This window comes from Chamaea fasciata, unplaced genomic scaffold (genome assembly GCF_029207755.1).
Source record: "Chamaea fasciata isolate MVZ Bird 193981 ecotype frontalis unplaced genomic scaffold, bChaFas1.0.hap1 SCAF_7, whole genome shotgun sequence".
NCBI lineage: Eukaryota > Metazoa > Chordata > Aves > Passeriformes > Sylviidae > Chamaea > Chamaea fasciata.
In genome coordinates this window covers 11,241,783-11,261,576 of record NW_027094092.1, presented here as the reverse complement: position 1 = coordinate 11,261,576, position 19,794 = coordinate 11,241,783, and the positions used below count along the sequence as shown (strand labels likewise).

At 44.0% G+C, this 19,794-nt stretch overlaps 1 protein-coding gene across 1 annotated transcript in view; it reads right to left on the bottom strand.

Moving 5' to 3' along the window:
- Positions 1-19,794, bottom strand: part of SCUBE2 (signal peptide, CUB domain and EGF like domain containing 2) — a 37,052-nt gene continuing 17,258 nt past the window's right edge. The window contains exons 12-23 of the mRNA XM_066186796.1: positions 19,458-19,580; positions 18,861-18,977; positions 18,189-18,275; positions 17,399-17,503; positions 16,325-16,480; positions 15,808-16,011; positions 8,241-8,408; positions 6,873-7,034; positions 5,956-6,153; positions 5,215-5,367; positions 4,105-4,184; positions 1-3,456 (exon numbers count right to left, since the gene is read on the bottom strand). Coding sequence (XP_066042893.1) covers positions 3,304-3,456; positions 4,105-4,184; positions 5,215-5,367; positions 5,956-6,153; positions 6,873-7,034; positions 8,241-8,408; positions 15,808-16,011; positions 16,325-16,480; positions 17,399-17,503; positions 18,189-18,275; positions 18,861-18,977; positions 19,458-19,580 — 1,706 coding nt within the window. The 3' untranslated portion in view covers positions 1-3,303. The remainder of the gene's footprint in view (positions 3,457-4,104; positions 4,185-5,214; positions 5,368-5,955; positions 6,154-6,872; positions 7,035-8,240; positions 8,409-15,807; positions 16,012-16,324; positions 16,481-17,398; positions 17,504-18,188; positions 18,276-18,860; positions 18,978-19,457; positions 19,581-19,794) is intronic.

Genomic DNA, 19,794 nt, shown 5'->3' with positions numbered 1-19,794 from the left:
TGCAGCTAAAAGTTCACTGGTTTATTTCTCTTATCAAGAGTAACAGTCTGAAACATTTTACATTAATTTACAATCATCAAAAAGATCTTTATGCTTATCTCATGTAGGTGACACTGAGTCATCCAGTTAGCACTAATTATTATTCCAAAAATTAAATCTTGTTTTATAAGGTTAAACACTTTTTGAATCATTTGTTGCCAAAACACATCATCAGCCTACAACCACACAGAGAGTAGAAACTGAAATTTCTACAGAGCCACTACCATCGCTATGAAGATACAATGCCAAGTGTTTACAACATTCTGTAAGTTATCACTTCTCCCAGCATTCAAGGTGGCAAAAAATTCCCTCTTCACTTTTTACTGTGCACACAGGAATTACAGTAAAAGGGGAAATTTTGATCCATAATGTTCGATCAAGGGTAACAGAAGTGCTTCTGAGTCATTTGCTATTTAAGTAGGAAATGAACAGGGCTGTGGAACAGCGAGGATTCTTCTCTGAGAAAGGGCAGGTTTTCTTCTCAGCCTCACACCGTGCACACTCGTCTCCTCCCAGCAATGAAAACGGCCTGTGCTCATGGGGCAAGGGAAGCAAAGCTGAGATCACTGTCAGTCCAGGCAGCCGTGCAGAGCTGCCACAGCAGGACTAGGAGAGGAGGTGCAGTGTGACAAACCCAGAGCACGCATCAGTAACTCGTGCACAGAGCAACACAGCCCAATTTCACCCATTAGAAACATCTGGATGCTTCTTAACTTTGGCTTCCTTGAACCCTGGCTGAAACCCACCACTGACATGTGTGTCCCTCAGCACCACGACACAGAGCTGCTCAGATCTGCAGCCTCCCCGGCAGGGAGCACAGCAAGAGCTGACCTGTTTTCCCTTGGCAGCGAGCACGCAGCCCACAGCAAGGCCCCGTGCTGGGCTTGACCCAGAGGCTGGCACACCACGGCCCTCTCCCCACAGTGCCCCACCAGCAGAGCAGGACTGCAGCACCTGGGCCACTCCAGAGAGCTCCACTGCCACACAGAGGTGGCTGGTGGCTCACCGGGACTCGCTGGCACACTGCATCTAGCATGGGAAGCCTCCAATAGTGCGGGGCTAGGGGCTGTGCAGCCAGAGGGAAACTATCTGGAAATACCTTCCTGGGCTCTTCTCTCCACAACAGCACACTTCACCATGGATGCAGAAAAGCCTCGCACCCCCCTTCCTCCTGTTTTGGCATTCCTCAGCCATTCCCCTCCCCAGCCACCCTGCTGCCAGATAACCCTGTCCTCTCTCTCCGCAGAGGCAGCAGGGCCCTGCTCAGGATGAAGCACAGCCGCCAGGAGCACACAAGGACCTGCGCTCCTTCCCCTCTGCTCTGCCAGCGCTCCCTGTGCCTCGCTCCTCTTGCAGCAGGCCTGGCAGCCCTGTTCCCGGGGTGGCACTCCCTGCCCTGCCACAGCCATCCCCCAGCACTGCTGGAGCCCACAGCTCTCTCTCCTGGCAGCAGCACAAATCATTTCCCACCTCTGGCCAGGCCGTGGCAACTCCTCCCCAGCAGCAAGAGGGACACAGCAGCCCATGGCCCCACCCTGAGAAGATCTGCTCCCCAGCTGTGGCCAAAGCCATTGTCCCTCCCCATCACACCATGGCCAAGATGTGTCCTTGCCCCGCAGGCACCGTGGCACAGCAGCCCAGCAAGGCTGAGTCAGGGGCACCCATTTGCTCCCCAGAGTGCAGGGAGGAGACTCAGAGCCCAGCTCTAGGTGAGGGTTTCCTGTCACACTGGTGACGTGGTATTATTCACGTACAGCAGTTAAATACCACATGCCAATGCAATGAAACCCAGCTGGTCTGACTCCACACCCTGGGAAAGGGAGCATTTGTCCTGGCCACCCTGGGAAATGTGGGTACTGTTCTAAGATGGCACAGAGAGGGAGTGGGTGCCTACTACACCCCTTGGCGTGGCCAGTCACCAAAAGACACAAGTCGTAAGTCCATTTCCAAATGGATGGGACTGTGGCTCCCTCCTTTCAAGGCAGAAGGTCCTCAAGGTACAGTAGTCTGAGAGGATGGATTGAATGGCCAGAGGAGATGTAGGTGTGGACAGAATAGCACTGATAATATTTTGATCAACACAGGGCCCTACAGGCCCTCTCAGTACAGCCTTGTCTCCAATAAGAAACACAGCCTGGGGAGAAGGACACAAAGCCTGGGAATCCTGAGGAACAATTTGCCACAGACAACTTTCATGGCCACAGACTGGTTGAATCATTGTACCTCTCCTTCTGTTCAGCCAGACAGGGAAAGCAGCTCTTCTCTGCTCAACAAGGCCGCTGCAAAGTGCTCAGAAAAGGTAGAGAATGTAACAGCCAAGGCTCATACAAGAACCTTATTCAGCTTTAAACAGTGTTGTAAAGAGCATCATCTATGCAAAGGCTGCATTTAAAATAGGGCTTCTGTGTTCACCTGCAGGTGGTCAGAGGACAGGATTTTACACAACTTGGAAGATGCCTTTTGCTGTCCTAGGCCTATGCACAGGGACAGCACTGGGATTTAGGAAAGAATCTGATCTGTTCTAACAGTTGCAGACAGCCCAGAATGGAAATGTCCAGTGGGTCAGGGCCTGTTTTCCATTGCTGTGGTGCCCAGTTTATTCTGGTATCACTCCATGTAAGCCAATAGGTCACCAGCATGGACACAGCGTGAGCCAGACCCTGAACATTCAAGCTGATATTCAACCCTTTGCTTTATGCCACATGTAGTTCAGAGAAAAACTGCGCCTTGTGCAGCTCTTGGACTCACTGCTTTGAATTCAAACTATGCCAGCCTTAGCTCTGAATTTCCTGCGTAGCAAATGTTAAGAGAGACATCAATCCTGTTCTCACTTTCAGCGAGACCAAACATGAACCCAGCTTTGTTGAGGTAACATGTACTAATGGCAGCCCAGGGTTCATCCCAAACCACACTACTTAGCCTGCCTGTGCTCATTAGCTTTTAGAGGTGCTGATGAAGCAACGGGGCAGAGCTCTACAAACTTCTGCTTGGTACCATTCAGTTACAGAAATCATGGGCAGTCTCCAATTCAGGGTCCCATGAAGTATCCTTTGGTACCCAAAAGGTATTATCTGGAAAGGAATCAAAACTCTGTTCACCAAAATATTTATATTAGCTGAGAAAGCCAAACTCTGCCAAGAACGGAGCTGGCGAGCTTCCCTGGAGTGTCTGTGCCAGTGTGTAAAAAACACAGAAAGCAGCCCCACCTACCACAGCCCTTCTGTGCATGTCCAGGGCTGGTTTAGCTTTTAAGTACAGTGCCGACTATTTGTAAGGCCTCAAAAATCTGGAAACTTTGGAGCGCAGCAGCCGAATGAAGGATCTTGGGAACATCTCTCTTGACTCTTGGGCTGTGTACTTGAAGTAGTTCTGTGGATGCGCCAGCACGTCAAACAATGCTTTTATCAGCTTCTTGTCCTGGGAAAAGGGAAGCAGATTTTAAAGTAGTTCGAACAGAGGAGTTATGGGCAGTATTACCAAAGTTTCGTGCCTGTCTAACTCAAAGAAGATTATGGGCGTTTTACTCGTCAAGTGTTTCGGGGGCTTGGAAATGTAGCAGAGCAAGGCTGACTTTCAGGCTCCTGGGAAGTCACCAGTGTTCCACATTAACAGCTCTAGAATGTATTCCCTCCTCATACATCCAAGAACAGCAAACAAACCACAAAACAAACACACACTTGAGCTGATATCCAACAAAATAAAGGCGTGCACTCAACTTGCCTATGGAAGTCCCCTAAAGATCAGAGAAATCCACAAAGAGACTTCTTTCACCCAGGGAGGAAAAGCCTTTGCTAATCTACAGGCTACAAGGAGCAAAGGGTCCAAGTGCTTTCCCAATAAATTAATTTCCCTAGTAGTTCTGAGCCACCTTCAGTCCCCCTGAGCAAAGGGTCCCCCATCCACTGCTCTCCACAATCAGGATCTGCTGATTCGCTCCATTTTCCTGACGCAGCACATGCCTGGTGCACCAAGGAACAGACCTGATGCAGAACAGGAAGCCAACTCACTCCCACCAAATAATATCATCTCCAATCAAAACCAACATGTTTAGTTGAAGGAATGTACCTTAAGTATTTCTTGATGATTTTCAGATGCATAAAGTCTGCCATCACGAACAATGTCTTCTATCAGTTCTTGGTAATCCTCTGTGGGGAATGCACAAGAGAGTAATTTGCAGGTTCACTTCACTTACATACTCAATACCTCCCGTGGTTACACATGGAAGCCCTGCCCTCAGAAGGACCAGTAGTACTTGGCCCTCATTTTAGCACAGCCAGAAAATATTCCAAACACTTTTCTTTTTATTATGAGAACAGTGTACTCTGCTGAGCTGCTCAGCATCAATCTGTCAAAAGCAAAGGAAATCATAAAGCACCCAAGATTGGAGTGCATACTGTAACCAAGTAACCTGCTTCAAACCAGCTGAACTGCAGGAACCCATCTGTACACACCCACAACCTGTTACTGACTTCTTTCTACAGGAAAAAGCAGTAAAAAAATTATGTAAGAGGATGGGGTTTTAAAAGTAACCCCCTAATCAATCATAACTTGAAATTCTTCAAAAGGTGAGGTCTCCCCTGAAAAATTATTTATCTGCTGCTGATAAAACTCTGCAGACCACAGCAGGGATGACTCCCTCACAATTAATCCAGTGTGAACAGAACATAAAATATCAGTTCATTTAGGCTGAAGTGCTAATGCTCAGCCCCAGTTTCACACCTCGTGATTCTGACAAGAGTGAGGTGAAAATCTTTCCCCACAAGATTCTTTCCAATATAGGTATTTTGCTATCTGATTCTAGGTCACAAATGGCAGCAGGAACACAATAAAACACAGACATTTGTGCTCTACCTAATTCCTGCCTGGGGCCACCTGAAGAAACTGGAAAGGCACAGAAATGCATAAAACTCAGATTCTATCTCTGAGCTCTGTAATTTGCAGGCCAGAGCCCAGAACCCCAGCTTTTTGTTTGGAAGGCACAGTGGCACTTAAAAGAATGCAGTGCACTGCAGAATTCCTTAAATGAGGTTTAGAAGAAGCAGCTACTGGTTTAAATGAAGTAGGTCCTAGTGACACTGCTGGGAGGGCTGGGCTGCCCTGCTGCTCAGGGTGGGAAGTTCTGCACTGCTGCAGCTGCACTAGCCCACACCAGCCCAGCTGCTCACACCCACTCACCATCATAGGTTACATAAGGAACTTGGAATCCTTTGGCACTGTTTCCTTCATTCGACTTGAACTGGATCCACAGTTTCTTAGACCTGGAAGTGAAAGCTATGGGGCGCTCGTAGGTCTGGCAGGTCTCATATGTGGTCACCGAGTTGGAAGAAGCTTTCAAAGCAAACACACAATAGGCAGCTGTGTGACAATGCTTCATGCTAAAGAGCAGTTAGAACACAGGTTGAACTACCACGAGAAAAATGCTTGCCGGTGTTAAGAAAACTCCTCAAGATGTGGCAGGCCATCAGTGGATGGCAGGCTATCAATGAGGGACTTCTTGGTGAGGGAATATTTTCCTTTTTCCTAAAATAACAGTCTAGTGTTTGAAGGACGTGTCTATACTGGAAACTGAGGTTGTTTATCCACACATCAGGCACCTGTAAGGATTAGCAAGCATTTTCTCTTTCTTAACCCAGGCTAGAGCTGCTTAGCATAGTGCCTGACTGGTCAGCTTGAATCACCTACCCCTTCTTAACAGTATTTCTCTCAGTTCACTGACACACCATGGCCTTGTACCCTTGTTTCACTGAAAACTATGGGGCAGCGTTGCCAAATAGGACTTCTTCAGTCACCATTTAAAGAAATTTCTACTCTTTAGCAGAGGCCAGGCAGGCTAGATTCAGTTTCTACAGACAGCAATGCCTGTGAAAACCCTGTGCTGCCCACTGAGATATGCCTCAGTGCGTGTTTCAGACTCACAGCTTTTTCTCATCACCAGGTAGTCTCCACACTCGTCTTCTATGGGCAGGAATATTTCCGGGACCACAATCAGGATGCGGCGCTTCGGCGGTGGGTTGATATTCCAGGTGCACTCGGTGTTTGCAGGGTAGTCCCCAGGATAGTTGGGTGATTCAATATATCCAGTGTAATCTCCCAGTTCCCCTCCACACTGCCTGTCTGGGAAAGGAACAAGGACAAATGCAGGACAAGGCAAAGAGAGGTCACCCTACAGCTCTCCTGCAGTTACCTTCATCCTCAGGGGTGACATACATTTTCGTTTTTGCATCTGCTGCAGGTACAGTTCTCTTTGCCAGTCTCTCACATTCCCGTGTAGGTGTGTTTACATGTGTCTGTGTGTACGCGAGGACTCCAGAGGTGGTTCGGAGCAGTCACCTCTCTGCCCTCCATTCTCTCTCTTTAATTTACCCTCAGCTTCCCACACCACAGCTACCATAAATCCAGAACAGTGGCTCCCTTTGTAACTGACTCTTTCAAAGGTTGTTATTAAGAAGGAATGGTTACTAGAGCTGTTGGGTTTTGTGAGCCAGCTTCCATTCCTCTTAATAGGAGGGAAAAAACCTGTGTGCTGAGGACACAAATCAAGAGAGAAAAGATTTAATAGCAAGACCCCGAGCAGCCCAGCACCAACTGGCAAAACACAGTCATCACTTACCTTGACAAGGATGATGGAACCACTGTGCAGAAATGGTCTCTCACAGACCTCAGTGAGCCACGTGTGGTGAGATGCAAGCAGGCAGCAAAGGAGGAGTGACACCTCTGCCTTCTCTCCAGCTCCCTGGAGCAAAGCTACCTTTTGCCCTTAGGGCCACTCTGAACATAAATGGTTCAGTCTTTTTATTAGTAAGAGAGCATCAAAACCAGCTTGCTGTACTTACTCTTGCACTGTGTTATGTTTGTTGACCCATCAAAATCAGTAGTGGTGTTTCCAGGGCAGGAAATGCAGTAATTTTGTCCAAACTCAGGCTGGTATGTCCCAATTGCACAGCGAATACATCGGTGAGTTGTGGTGTTGTAAAAATGGCCAGGAGAACACTGGACTGGACAGTAATGGAATAACCATGGTTTAAAAAGTGGCAGTAGCATACTAGAATATGCTTTTATACATTTGCGTAAGACTTAGAGTAATTTCAGAATCTGAAATGCCCTATATCATATTAGTAAACTGTGGGGGTAACAAAATGAAGTAATTAAGCAAATTTTAGTTCATCAGGTCATTTTGTACAAGTTCAAAACTCCCAAGTGCAACACTGTAGAGTGATTCTGTGAGAAAGCACCAATAAAACCAAATTAATAAATTATGAGGGTAACAAAACAATTTCAGTTTATCAGGTTATTTTATGCAAGTTGAAAAGATCTACTATCAAATGTAGTTTTCTAGGTTGCACAGTCCCTTTTTTTCTATTCCTTTTAAGCTCTGCTTACTCCCAAATAATTCTTGTTGAGTTTTGGAAGCTAGCTCAGCCAGGAGTCCTTCCCTACATGCTGCCCCAATCCAAATGCTCCAGATAAGCTCCAAATAGTTCTTGCATCTGTGATTCCACGTCTCATGTGGCCTCTTCCACATGCAAATTCCTGAGCTCTTTATTCCAGTTAATAGAAAGAATTCCTTTAATCCCCACTCCAATTTGAAAACTGAACCTCATTTATAGACTTGTTTTTGTTTATGTTAAATAAAACTGAAATCAGCTCCTCTTATCTTGATCCAGAGTTTTAACATCATTTTTTAGTACTTCACTTTCACAAAATTAAATATGAAAAAACAGTATTTGTGGGTTCAGTGATTCCACACTGCAGGAAACTATTAGATATCACACTACTACCAGTAATATTAATTCTTCAATGATTCTGCTAAATTCTTATGATATGTTGTAATTCTCAATAAACATATCTTAACTGAAACAAGAGAGACCTCTTAATCTAAATCACTACCAAATGTTTGCATCGGGACCTCATTCCTATCCCTTATTTCTGCTCTGCAGCAGTAGATTTTCTGTTAAAGGCTTTGTCCGCTAGTGATTTACTTAAGTGATTTTCTTTTATCCATGCTTTTGGTGTTTAGTTCCAGAAAGAATTTGAGGCTTTACTGAAGTTTGTCTCAGCCAGGCCAGGCCAAACAGCTATGAGATTCCTGGAAGGACTGATCCTCAGAAGGAGAAAGAACCTTCTCTGAATGCCCCACTTGAGCAGCAGCACTTTCTTTTGCCTCGGATCAATGCAGTTCATCTGACAAATCTTGGCCTCACCTTTGGTCTCACAGTCCTGAAACAGGGATGCCCCACTGTGCCTTGTTGTCAGACCTCCTCCACAGGGAAAGCAGGACACTCTCCCAGCTTCAGGCTGGTATGTTCCAAGGGGACATGGCAGACAGGGCTTGAAGCCATCAGGAGAATATTCACCAGGGGAGCACTGATCTAGGAGAGGAAGAACACAAACTATAGATGAAGGTGTGTTAGTGAGCCCACATCCACACAGCCAAACTGCTCGCCTTCACTGGGGCAGCTGGAACCAGGGTTCCAGAAATGAATGCTGGCAACAGCCACAGCTTAATACCTCCAATGTGCACTGTAAAGCAGACACTGATAGCCTTCAGAGCTCTTCTGGGAGTTGGAACACATTTCACACTCTGTTGCAAATTCCACTGGACTCAGCCTGTCCAGTGCTCTCTGTTCATCTGTACAGGGCACGGATTACGTAGCGATTATCTCCTCATTCTAGCTAGAGAGCTCTTGAACTCCTCCCAAATGAAATAATTCAGTATTGAACCTAAGATGCCAAAAATGTACTTCCAGGTTTCTGTAAGTACTTTAATCTTAATATCATTGAATATTCCTATTTCATGACCATTAGCATTACTGGATTGTGTGAAAACCTCAAGTGCAACAAGTAATTGTGCATATTCAGTAAACTAAACATTATGCCGCAAAGACTTTCAAAGCAGAAATATTCTTGCCATTTTTCTGACACTGGATCTTGGGTAATGATTATCTGTGCACAAGACTGCTGCATTCTGTGTGGTGCACAGACAGCACTAACCCAATGTAACTGATGTTACTTAATCACACACCTCAGTACTATCCAGCAAGCCCAGCAATATTCATGAGTATCTTTGAAAAGTTCTGGTTTTCAAACTTTTCACAAAAGAACTGGCTTCAGTGCCGGTATTTGATAATTATCCTGCTCTGGAAAGGCACAAAACACTGTTGCAGTTGTTCAGCTGTGCTGAAAAATTCTGTCCTTTTAAGACCTGTTACGATAATAAACTGTTAGTTTTAGTTTATGGCTCCAATAAATCACTCAGTGAATAGCTGTTTTGTTAGGAAGTTAAATTGGCCTTGGCTTCATTTCAGGATATACGACTAACAACAAGCAGGGCATTAACTACCGGTCATGATCAATGATGAAGAGTTTTGTTTATGGCTGATACACTGAGAGGAATAGTTGAGTGTTCCTCCTTAGCTTAAAAATAAAATGCAGCAGGTTAAGCAATGCTCTGTAGCTTATCAATGAAAGCTTGTGAGGAAGTCTTAGCTCCTGCTTCTAACTTTTTCCACCACACATCACTTCTGCCCTCATAAGGACACACATTCATTTGCTCCCACACTTTTCAAGCCTTTCTCCATTTTATAAACATTCCTACAGAACACTCATCTCTGTACAATTTGTGCACTTCCACAAACATGAATGAATTCAGGCTTTCATTGCAGCACTCCTAATAAGGTAAGGAAAGAGCACTATTTACAATTCGACGACAAAGAAAGACAATTCAGGGTTAGGAAAGGTGATTCTGAGAAGTGCCTACTGACTTCACAAACCTAGCAGAAATGGAAAGACCTGAGCAAATCTCCTTCCCTCATACAACTCTGTGGCTCTGTGGGAAATCAATGCTCTGTGTGGCCTTGCTAGAAAATGCCTGCTCTCTGCTCTCTCCCCTTAGCTTGTCCTTTTCCATTCATTTTAATCACACATCAAGTTTGGGGGGGTTAGGGGTTTGGGGTTTTTTTGCATTTGGGAGAAGGGGAGTCTCTGTTCTGTGTTTTGAACAGAAACACTGACAATAAAATTCCAGTCTTAAAAAGTCTTAAAACTGTACTTCAGGTTTCCTAAACTTGCTCTGAGTCCAGCAGAACAGTAGGACATCTATCAGAGCTCAAAGGAAACCTGCCCCGGGCAGGAATCAAACCCACAATTTACGTGGAAATGTTGCATTTGAGAACTTATCCCACCAGATCTCTCTTGACAACTTTACCATCTGCATCTTACTTGCCTTGAAACCACATGTGAAAATTGTGGGGCTCCCTGTGGAATACAGCTGAGTTAATCCAAATCTTCCTGGGTTATTTAGCAAAGTGCCTAATATTTGAAAATTTGCATTGACGAAATAAACTTTAAAAAATGCTCAATGTGGGCCAAAGGAAAACTTCTCCATTAAATGCGAACCATTTGAGTCAAGTATTTCCTTCTGATTTTCCTAAGAGGTGGCAACAACAGAAAGAAAAAAAAGGCTGTCTAGCTACCACCATGCACCACTTAACAGGGTGTTCAAAACCAGCTGAAAAAAGCTCTGACTTCTGAGACACATCAAACGCATCAGGCTTTGATTGACCCTATGTGCACTTGAGAAAAGAGGTCAGTACACCCACATACAGATTTTGCTGTTTGCAGTCTAGCAAGTACTTAATACTGAATGCAAATATTAGAATTACTCCATGCCATGTCCAAGTTTTAATGCCTCAAAGTCATGAATATATCTGTTTCTTCACATGACTACATCAAATCAAGCTTTTCACAGTGATACAAGGGTCCAGACAGTTCGATCCATAAACTCATTCCCTGTAAACTGCTCCCAGTTCCTCCTCATCTTCCACCTGGAAAAGTTTCAAACAGGCCACTCATCCAGGCCCACTGGAGCACAGAGCTGGGGCAGTGAGGAAAACCTGTTTGGAAGCTCACAGCATTCACAGGGGCCCAACTTAGCATAACAAATAGATTTAGTGTTAGATTCAATTATAGTAACATTAATAATAGGGGCGCAGAAATCATCCCACAGAACTCTGTAGGACTGTGAATAAAATTACGATGAACCTTCTCTTAAAAAACAACCAAAAAAAAACCCAACAAATTTAATAAAAACCAAAAATCCACAAGAAATACCTCTACGATGTTAAACTTTTCCAGATATTTGCTTAAAGAAAACAATACAGAAGTTTATGAGCTTCATTTTTCAAAACTAGAGACCACACGTTGCCACCTGACATGTGGGAAATACCCAGTCAAAACCAGATCTGAAGATTTGCAAATAATGACATTAAATCACAATTCCAGTGGCTGGCTTTGCTCTTTTTTTCAGAAACTTGATTGTTTTTCTCCAAATGAACAAAAGAACCAATTGCCTCCAGTAGACTTCATTTCTGCAGCTACTGTCTTTGTTTATCTTCAATACCCATTAAAAACCTGGTCTTGAGTCTCATGCAGCTGTTTTAAAGGGGGAAAAAATGTGAAAGCTTTTCTGATGCAAAAACAAGAAGAAAAGGGGGGTGGGGGGGAAGAGAGGGGCCCACAGGGCACCAGGATTAACAGTTACAAAGACATTTAAAGGCTCTTCCCCTCTTTTCAACACATTAGCCTTTGAGCATTTGCTCCTATAGACAAACACTGCAGTATCTCAGGGGCTGAGAAGGTGAACCTCATAAAGGAGGTCATGATCCACCAATTCACCATTTTCTTAAGAATGATGCCTTGACTTTATAAGGAAAACCACCAACAAGTGATGCAAATTGATTCTGAAGCGGCATCCTTCAAGTTATTGTGTTTTAGCGGGTCACGCATTTAGGTCACATGAGATGGTTACACATTCTAAGGATTTATGTCTGGAATCTATGATTTTCAGGGCAAGCAGGTTAGCAGAAGAAATAGCACCCTTTCCCCCCATTTGATAATTCATTTCTTCGTCTTGGATTTTCACAAAATTATTAAAAAACCCAAAACAAAACAACAGTTGTGCAACACAACTATTAATTATGACAACTGCACAGGAAGGCAGCACTTTGCTTTTGCCTTTAGATAGCTCTCTCATACTTTTATAAGGCCAGTATCATACCACACACAAACCTTTGAGAACACGGTTCATCAAACGTTATTATCTTATTTGCACCCTCTCAGCTGAGGGGACAAAGCTGCTGAATGCTGAGCAACAAAATGCACTGACACCTCCCACACAAGATGAAGCTGCTCATCACTTACATCAGAGCAGTGCCAGCGCTGCTCATGCCTGCTGCTCTCTGGAGTGACAGCTCTTTGGGGGAAGCCACTTGCAACTACTGTGGAGCAAGGATGTGCTGTCATGTCCTTTTTTTGCGTCCATTTCAGGAAATGGTAATTCTCAGTGCCTCCTTCCACTTCTGAAAGTATTGGTGTGTCCAACACAAAAAAAACCCACCAAAACCAAACAAAACTCCACCAAATGGAACAGACAAAGTGTACTTTGGATGCCATGGGATGTGATCAAGGAATGACACAGTTTTAAGCAGTGGAAGAGCAGCTTAATTGCTTGTTGTTTGTACTTATTTTCTTTCAACACTGAGGCTTCTGGTAAAGCACTTTCTGAAAAGGGACTGGTAGTATTTAAACAGTTGGTCTTTGGCTGTTAAATCTCCCTGAAGTCGAGCTCATACTGGAGAAGGAGCACTTGTAGTCAGGCTAATGAGTGAAACTGCATTCTCCCCAAGAGAAATCTCCTCTCAGAGGGTTCACACCCAGTCTTGATGCACTGACATGCCAAAATGGATGTTTGTTACCTTAAGATCTACTTCAACACAGGAAAATCATACTTCTGCTAAGAAAATCTGGTTCTCTGGGAAGGTTGATGAAAGCTCCATTTTTCTATATGCATTTCATGTGATATCCATGATTATGGACATATCACTGGCTGTTCCTTGGAAGCCACACTCAGAACTTCATGGGATTAACCAACATGAGCCAGTGCTGAATGGGCTCACCATAGATACAGAACTCCCACATAACAAGGTAGAAAAATGCAACATTTAAGCCCCTAAAGCATCAGAAAATCCCAAACAGAACTGTATAATAAACAGCAAAATTGAAATAAAGCACACTATCCCTTGGAATCAGCAGCGAATTCCCTTTAACCAACAATAGCTGTTTAAAGAACAACGGGTAGACAAATGCAAGCATCCAGCATAGGAATAATGATAGAATGCCCTGGAAAGCACATGTAATTTATTCCTGGTGCCTTTCTAAAGCCTTTCTTCTGCACTGTGCCCCACTCAAGACCATAGGAGTTAAGACAGAAAAAGTCAGAGACAGAACTACCTCGCCAGAAGTGTGAAACGAAATGAAATTTATCCTGCTGCTGCAATTGCAGGTCAGTTACCCAGCACAAAAGTTGTCAGAGCAGGAGTTGGACTTTCCCTCTGCTCAAATATAAATAATGTTTCAGGCAGTGCTGTGCCAGGAGGATTCTATCACAGGAAGACGACCAGCGCAAGACCATGAATAAACAAAACTGTATCTAACCTAGTCATACTCCAAGTATTTGAAAGCAATAAACTAAAACCTGCATTTCTCTCAGTAACTGCATCAAAGAAGACTTGTAAGTCCTTTTGACTTGCTTCATTCCCTCACTCTGGACAGACTGAACAAAATTCCTTTGCTCTCCAGAGCCCACATCCAGCACCTGTACTGAATCCATCTGCTGACCAGTGTCTCTTGCTGTGCAGACACTTTCTCCCCAGAACCTCTAGCATGTCTGGGTAAGCAGACCCTTAATCCTGTCCAGAAGTTCCCAAGCAGTTCTGCAAAACAATCAGATCAAAACAAAGGAACAAAAAACAAAACACCCTCTCCCACGCAGATCCCCGAACTAGCTTCTTGCCTTTCTCCACACTGTTCCCAGCCTATTCTCCTCTCCCCAGCCTGTTTCTTAGCTCCTTCTGACTGGCAGTCCAAGCAGCAGCACCAGCCCCCAGTCTTACCTTAACGATTCAGCCTGGGACAATCAGCTTTTTCTAAGGAAATGAGGCGTTCCTAACAACGCTGCCTCTGTGTACTCTCATGTCTTCTCAGCAATAGTGAGCTGTCTGCCCAGCTCCCAGCAGCCTGACAAGTGATGCAGAGAGGTTTCAAAGGTACTAATTTTCTATACATTTAAGGAAAATAAGCAGGGAACAAGTGCAAGGAGAGGAACTTAACATCCATGTAAGTGAAAAACCGTGGTGCGAGTTCCACCTCCTGTTTGGTCACAGCAAATCTACACAAGGAGATGGTCTGAATAACTCAGCTGAAGAAAGGAAGGTTCATTTAGTGATTGCACCTTGTTAGGCAAATCAAACCACAAGACATGAGACACCAAGGGTCATTCCACTGCTCACAGCTGCACCTGTTAGGGTGTCCAGAACAAACTGTGGCACCAATTCAGTAACAGAGGAGGCCTGACTTCTACAAATTGTTTTTCAAACCTGCCTTCATATGCTCAGTGACTCTGTTTTAACCATGGGCAGGCTCTTTGTGGTCACCACACCAAAGAACTTCCCAGGCAGGCATTCCCCAAAAGCCCCCATCCTCTCTCCTCCCTTCCTTTCTAGCACAGAAATGCCAGGTATGCTTCTCGTTTGTGGCATTAAACTGGTTCTGCAGCTACCTAAAAAAAATCGTGTTTCTTTGCTGTTTCAATTTCTAATTGTAATCACATGACCTTCTCCACCTGCAGTATTTTTAGCTTACTCATCAGCTGTTTTTTTCCAGATGAAATCACAAATATCTTCAGAGTCATCCTGTGCTCTGTACAATTGGAACAATCTGAGAAGATTTTTTCAAAGCCTTCCTCTGGCATCCAACAAAATAACTTGAAAATATCCCTGTAAACTCATCTTGGTGAACTTTCCAAAATTTTTCAGATTTATTGCAATGTTCCAAGGAGAAAAAAAAAACCTCTTACAGCTTTTTCCGAGATTTCCTGAGTAATTCCCTGCTTGCTAGCACAGATATTTTAAACAATTTTTCTGCCCCACGAATCCAAGTTTTTTTTAGTGTTAGCAAAACTGGATTGGAAAATCTATTCTTAGGCCAAATGCTGCTGCTGGAAGACATACTAACTCAATGTGACAATAATTTTAAAGGCTTGCTGGCTGGCTGATTCACAATCCACCTACAGGCTGCCTACCCCATGCAGCCTGAATTAGCCGTCATGGTTGTTAGGCCTCTCTTAAGATGTAACATCTGACCCCTCTCCTTAACTTTTGTGCTTTGGAAGCATTTACTATGCCCTGCATTGTGGTGGTGCCCTCCAGTGCCATGATAATTAAGGCTTTTCTCAGTGATGGCCTATAAACTGTCCATGAATTTATAACTCCATCATGAAGATTCTCTAGGACTCTGAGCTTAGTAAGCAAAGTGAATGTGACTGTATGAAATTCTGAGCAACCTTTTCCTTGGCACCAGGGAGAGGTGAGATGTGGACAAGCTCAGAAACAAAGCATTACACTGAATAATAATGTAGTTTTTAAAGCAACATTGGTGATGTCAAGGCCATTGATGCCTGATGTTATTCCCAGGATTTCCGCCTTTGGGTGTATTGCAGGCTGTACCTCAGCTGCAGTGCAGTGCAGTGAGCCCTTGTTCTACTCTGTAACACATCAATTGCCAACAATAAATTCACAGAGGGAATTTCAGCAGCACTAACAGCACACACAGCCCTCCTCTCTGCTGCAGGAGTGAACCACGATCCCTCCGAGCTCACCAGGCCTGAGCCAAGCACAGATGAGGAGCTTCCTTCCCAGTTCCCTCCTAACTCACCACATCTGCCCCCTGGGTGCAGCTGTCCCCCACCACAGGACTGCTGTGTTTCCGGTGGCTTGGGAGCCTTTCTGGCCACCTCGTGCTCCGTGCCAGAGAGGCGGATGCGGAACTGGTCCCTGCTGACTGTCTTCCGCAAGGTCCGGATGGTTTTACGGAACCGCTTCTCCGTCTTCTTCCGGGCACAGCGCACGTCACACGTGTCTGAAAGGCACCAGGGGTGAAAGCTGCTCTGAGTGCACAAAATCCCACCCAGTTTGAAACACCAACCAGCTCAAATCACTGAGAAAGCAACTCCTGGGAACAAGAAATCCTCAAGGACAAATACACTGGGCAGCTCTTTGATCTTTGGGGCTATCCCCATCTCTCACTCTTTCTGAAGCGGTAAAATTAATTTTCAAAACAGGAGATACTTTTTTATCGTCATTTTGCATACAGACAGAAGTGAAAAATACAGAAATTAAGGAGCAAGCTGCAAGAAGCTTCAAACCGCACCTGGAATTATTTTCCAACCAACCTGTCACCTCCTTCCGGCTCGTTTCAAGCTCAAAGTCCGCAGTGATAAAAATCTCTCTAGTCGCTGTCAGTCTACTGAGGGCTCCATGAACCTTCTTGCCAGAGCTGCATGTTAGGTTTACATAGTGGAAGCTCTCCATTACTGAATTTTGTCTCTCTGTATGAACAAAATCAAAGGAAGCAAAAGCTTGGCCAGCTCGGTTATTGGACATTCACCAGTGCTCATGTCATCGTGAAGAGTTAAAGAGGAGCAAACCATCCCCTCCATGCGCCAGCAAGAAAACACTTTGGCCAGTCTCTCACCTGGTGCACCCTCACACAGAACCATGACCATTCTCATGGCTTCAATGAGGAAATAAGGGTAAGATAAAGGAAACACCCAGAATAAGCTCTGGTTCTGGAGTACATAACTTGTCACTGAGCATTCAGCACAGTTTCTCAGTGTTACTCTGCTAAGGGCAAACAATCAGACACACTGATTCATCATATTGTTTAATGATCCTTTCCCCATTTTTTTTCTTTTTTTTTTTTTTTAAGTACTCCTCCTCATTTTCTGCTGACTTTGTAAATTCCCAGGCTATTCTTTCTGCTTTGGAACAGATGGAAGAGCTGACCTCACTGCGTCCATATGGGGCTGCTGAAGTATGAAAGGAAGACAAGAGAAAAGAGGAATAACCCTTGGACAATAGAGTCAGCATAAAAGGTCAGGAGATTATTCAATGAGGCATCAGACAGTAAGGAGCAGGTGAGAAAGGAAAGAAGAGAAAGATAAAAAGAGGAAAAAAAGGAAGGAATCAAAATAACAAAAAGAATAGTTGATTTTACTGAGAATTTATTAGCAGTATTACAAACAACAAGAAAGATAAGGCTTTCCTAGCAAGGCTGTGAGGATGCCACAAGGAAATCCTGAGATCTGAAGTCATGGGCAAGCAGGAGGCAGTGAAGGTCAGAAGTCAGTGAAGAAGAGAAAGGTTTCAGTCCTCTATGCTTTGCTTGTGGTATACTTCGTATCTGGAAAGCACTTAACCCCTGAGCTATGGCTCTAACCTGCTCACCTGCATTTTTATGTTCATACCTGGTATCATCTGCTCCAGACCCTCTTGAAACATCTCAGTCTTTCTCAAACTACATTTTCCTTCATTTAATTTAAAGGTTACGCTTATCTTGATGGCTGAAGCATCTTCAGGAAGAAACAATGAAACACGTTATTTTTAAAAAAAGGAGCTGAAAATTTATATAACCCTAATGTCACACCATAATGATGACAACAAAAAAACATGCTGATATGAAGTGATCATCTCAGAAAACCTAAGGAGAACCTCCTGCTGTGAAGCTGGTTCACAACTGGAATTAGAATGAAGTGTAGTACATTTTATTAGAGGGGAAAAAAAAAAAAGAGAGAGAGAGAGAGAGAGAGAGAAGGGAGATGAAGACCAGATCTACTACTGGGTGAATCAAATAAGGGTGAGCTGAAATCAAATTAGATACTCCAAATGATTTCAGAAAGTAGTTTATGTCTATGGCTGTAAATGTTTTCTAAACTTTACTGTCCAACAGCTCAACCTAAACACATAGTATGTTGCCAACACTCTCCAGGTTTAGATGACTAAAAGGAGACACAATTCCTGGTCTAAGTGTTTATTTCACTACTGATCTTTTTCTTCATTTTTAAGTCTCAGTTTGAATGATGCTGATGAAGCAGCATAAGGGGAATTTTCTGCAGCAATAATGAACTACAATCATGAGGAAGAGGAATAAAAAAAGAGATTATAAGGGGGGAAAAAAAGCCTACAGAAATACCTTTGCTTCACAGTTATCAATGAAAATAAATCAATCAAACTATGTAAAGTAAACGTGGTGATTACCCAGCCAGCTGGAAGCATTTGCATTTTGCTGCTTTTTCTTAAGCTGAGAGGACTTGCCACAGGTGAGGGTGTAGGCATCCTGTGTTCCTAACAGACAGACAGACAGACAGTAAGGACACAGGCACAGTGCACACACTGAGGACTCCTGTAGCGTAAAACACATTTTAAATTTGTTGATTGGCATCGACACACAGTGTTGTTCATAAAATACTCCACATTAGAGCTTGTGTCTTCCTAAGCCATTCAAAGGATTCAGGAGGAGAAAGAGCATCAGCCCCATGAGTCTGCGGCCGTGTCCCGTGGGATGGAGGGGCTGTGTGGGCAAAATCTCAGACCCCACGCAGGGCTGGAATGCTTTTGCCCCATTCACCAGAGCCTCTCAGGGCCAATTAAGGAATGGCCCAGAGAGCACAGAGAATTCTTCCCTGTCCTGCCCAGCTCAAAAAGAGACTGGCTGTGAGAAGGGAATCTGAGGGTAGAGTGGTGACAAAAGACAAGGAAAGAGGGCTTTCCTGGACACTGTCAGGGATATAGCCCTTCATTATCTGCAGTGAAAGAGGGAAGATCTCTGTTTTATTGACCGCTTCTTGAGGCTTTCTTGAGAGTTAGGAGGTTGGCCACCCCTCCACTCTGTACAGAACCATGTACTCAGCTTTCTTAGCTGTGACTTACCAGAGAGCACCTGGACATCCGGAGAGCAGCTCAGGAAGCATCTATCACTCCCACCACTCTTAAGGCAGTGCAGCAATACCTTGTGTGACACACTATCAGACAAGGGATCTTTTGTCTCTAAATAGGATAAAACAAACACTCACAGAATTAAAACATCTACCTTCACCCTACCAATAAATCAGTGTGCAGCTGCTTTTGTAGCCAGTACCTGAGAGCAGCCATGCAATTAATATGCTGCATAGACAGAAAATTAAAGCCAAATAAAATCACTGGAAGACCATACCACAAATGTAATTTCCTTTATCATAAGCAAACCTTCTCATGCAGAGGAACAAAAAGAAATAGGAGAACCAGCTAGATAAAAGCACAGGAAAGAAAGCATCAAAATCCCTCAAAGTATCTCCTGTTTTTGGGGTTGGTTTTCTGTTTGTTTTTATGAGTTTCAACATCACTACCATCATGCCTTGCTAAAAATTAAAGCAGAATACCAGGAACAATGACTCATACCACTTAACTGGACAGACCATCAAATTTGACTGTAACCATATGGCCTGTCAGACACATCAGGAGTAGAAATGCATCCATTAGACACCTTACCAACACAGTCCTTTTTATTCCAGTGTAGCTTGTAGTTAGAGTGACACAGGCATTCATAATCTCCCAGTGTGTTCACACACAGCTGCTGGCAACCACCATTGTTGATGCTACATTCATTAATATCTACAGAGGAAAAGTAAAGGTACTTTTAAAAAGATGCTCTTCCCAAAGCTATGCATTCTAACTCCACTAGGTAAATGCGGACACAAATACTGCTCAGTAGGGTTTTGAAAAGATTTCATAATGCTACCTGGACACTCACCTTGAAATAGTTTCTCTTCATGGAAATCCTTTGATAAATGTCAAAGCAGACCGAATACTGGTGGTTCGTTATTAA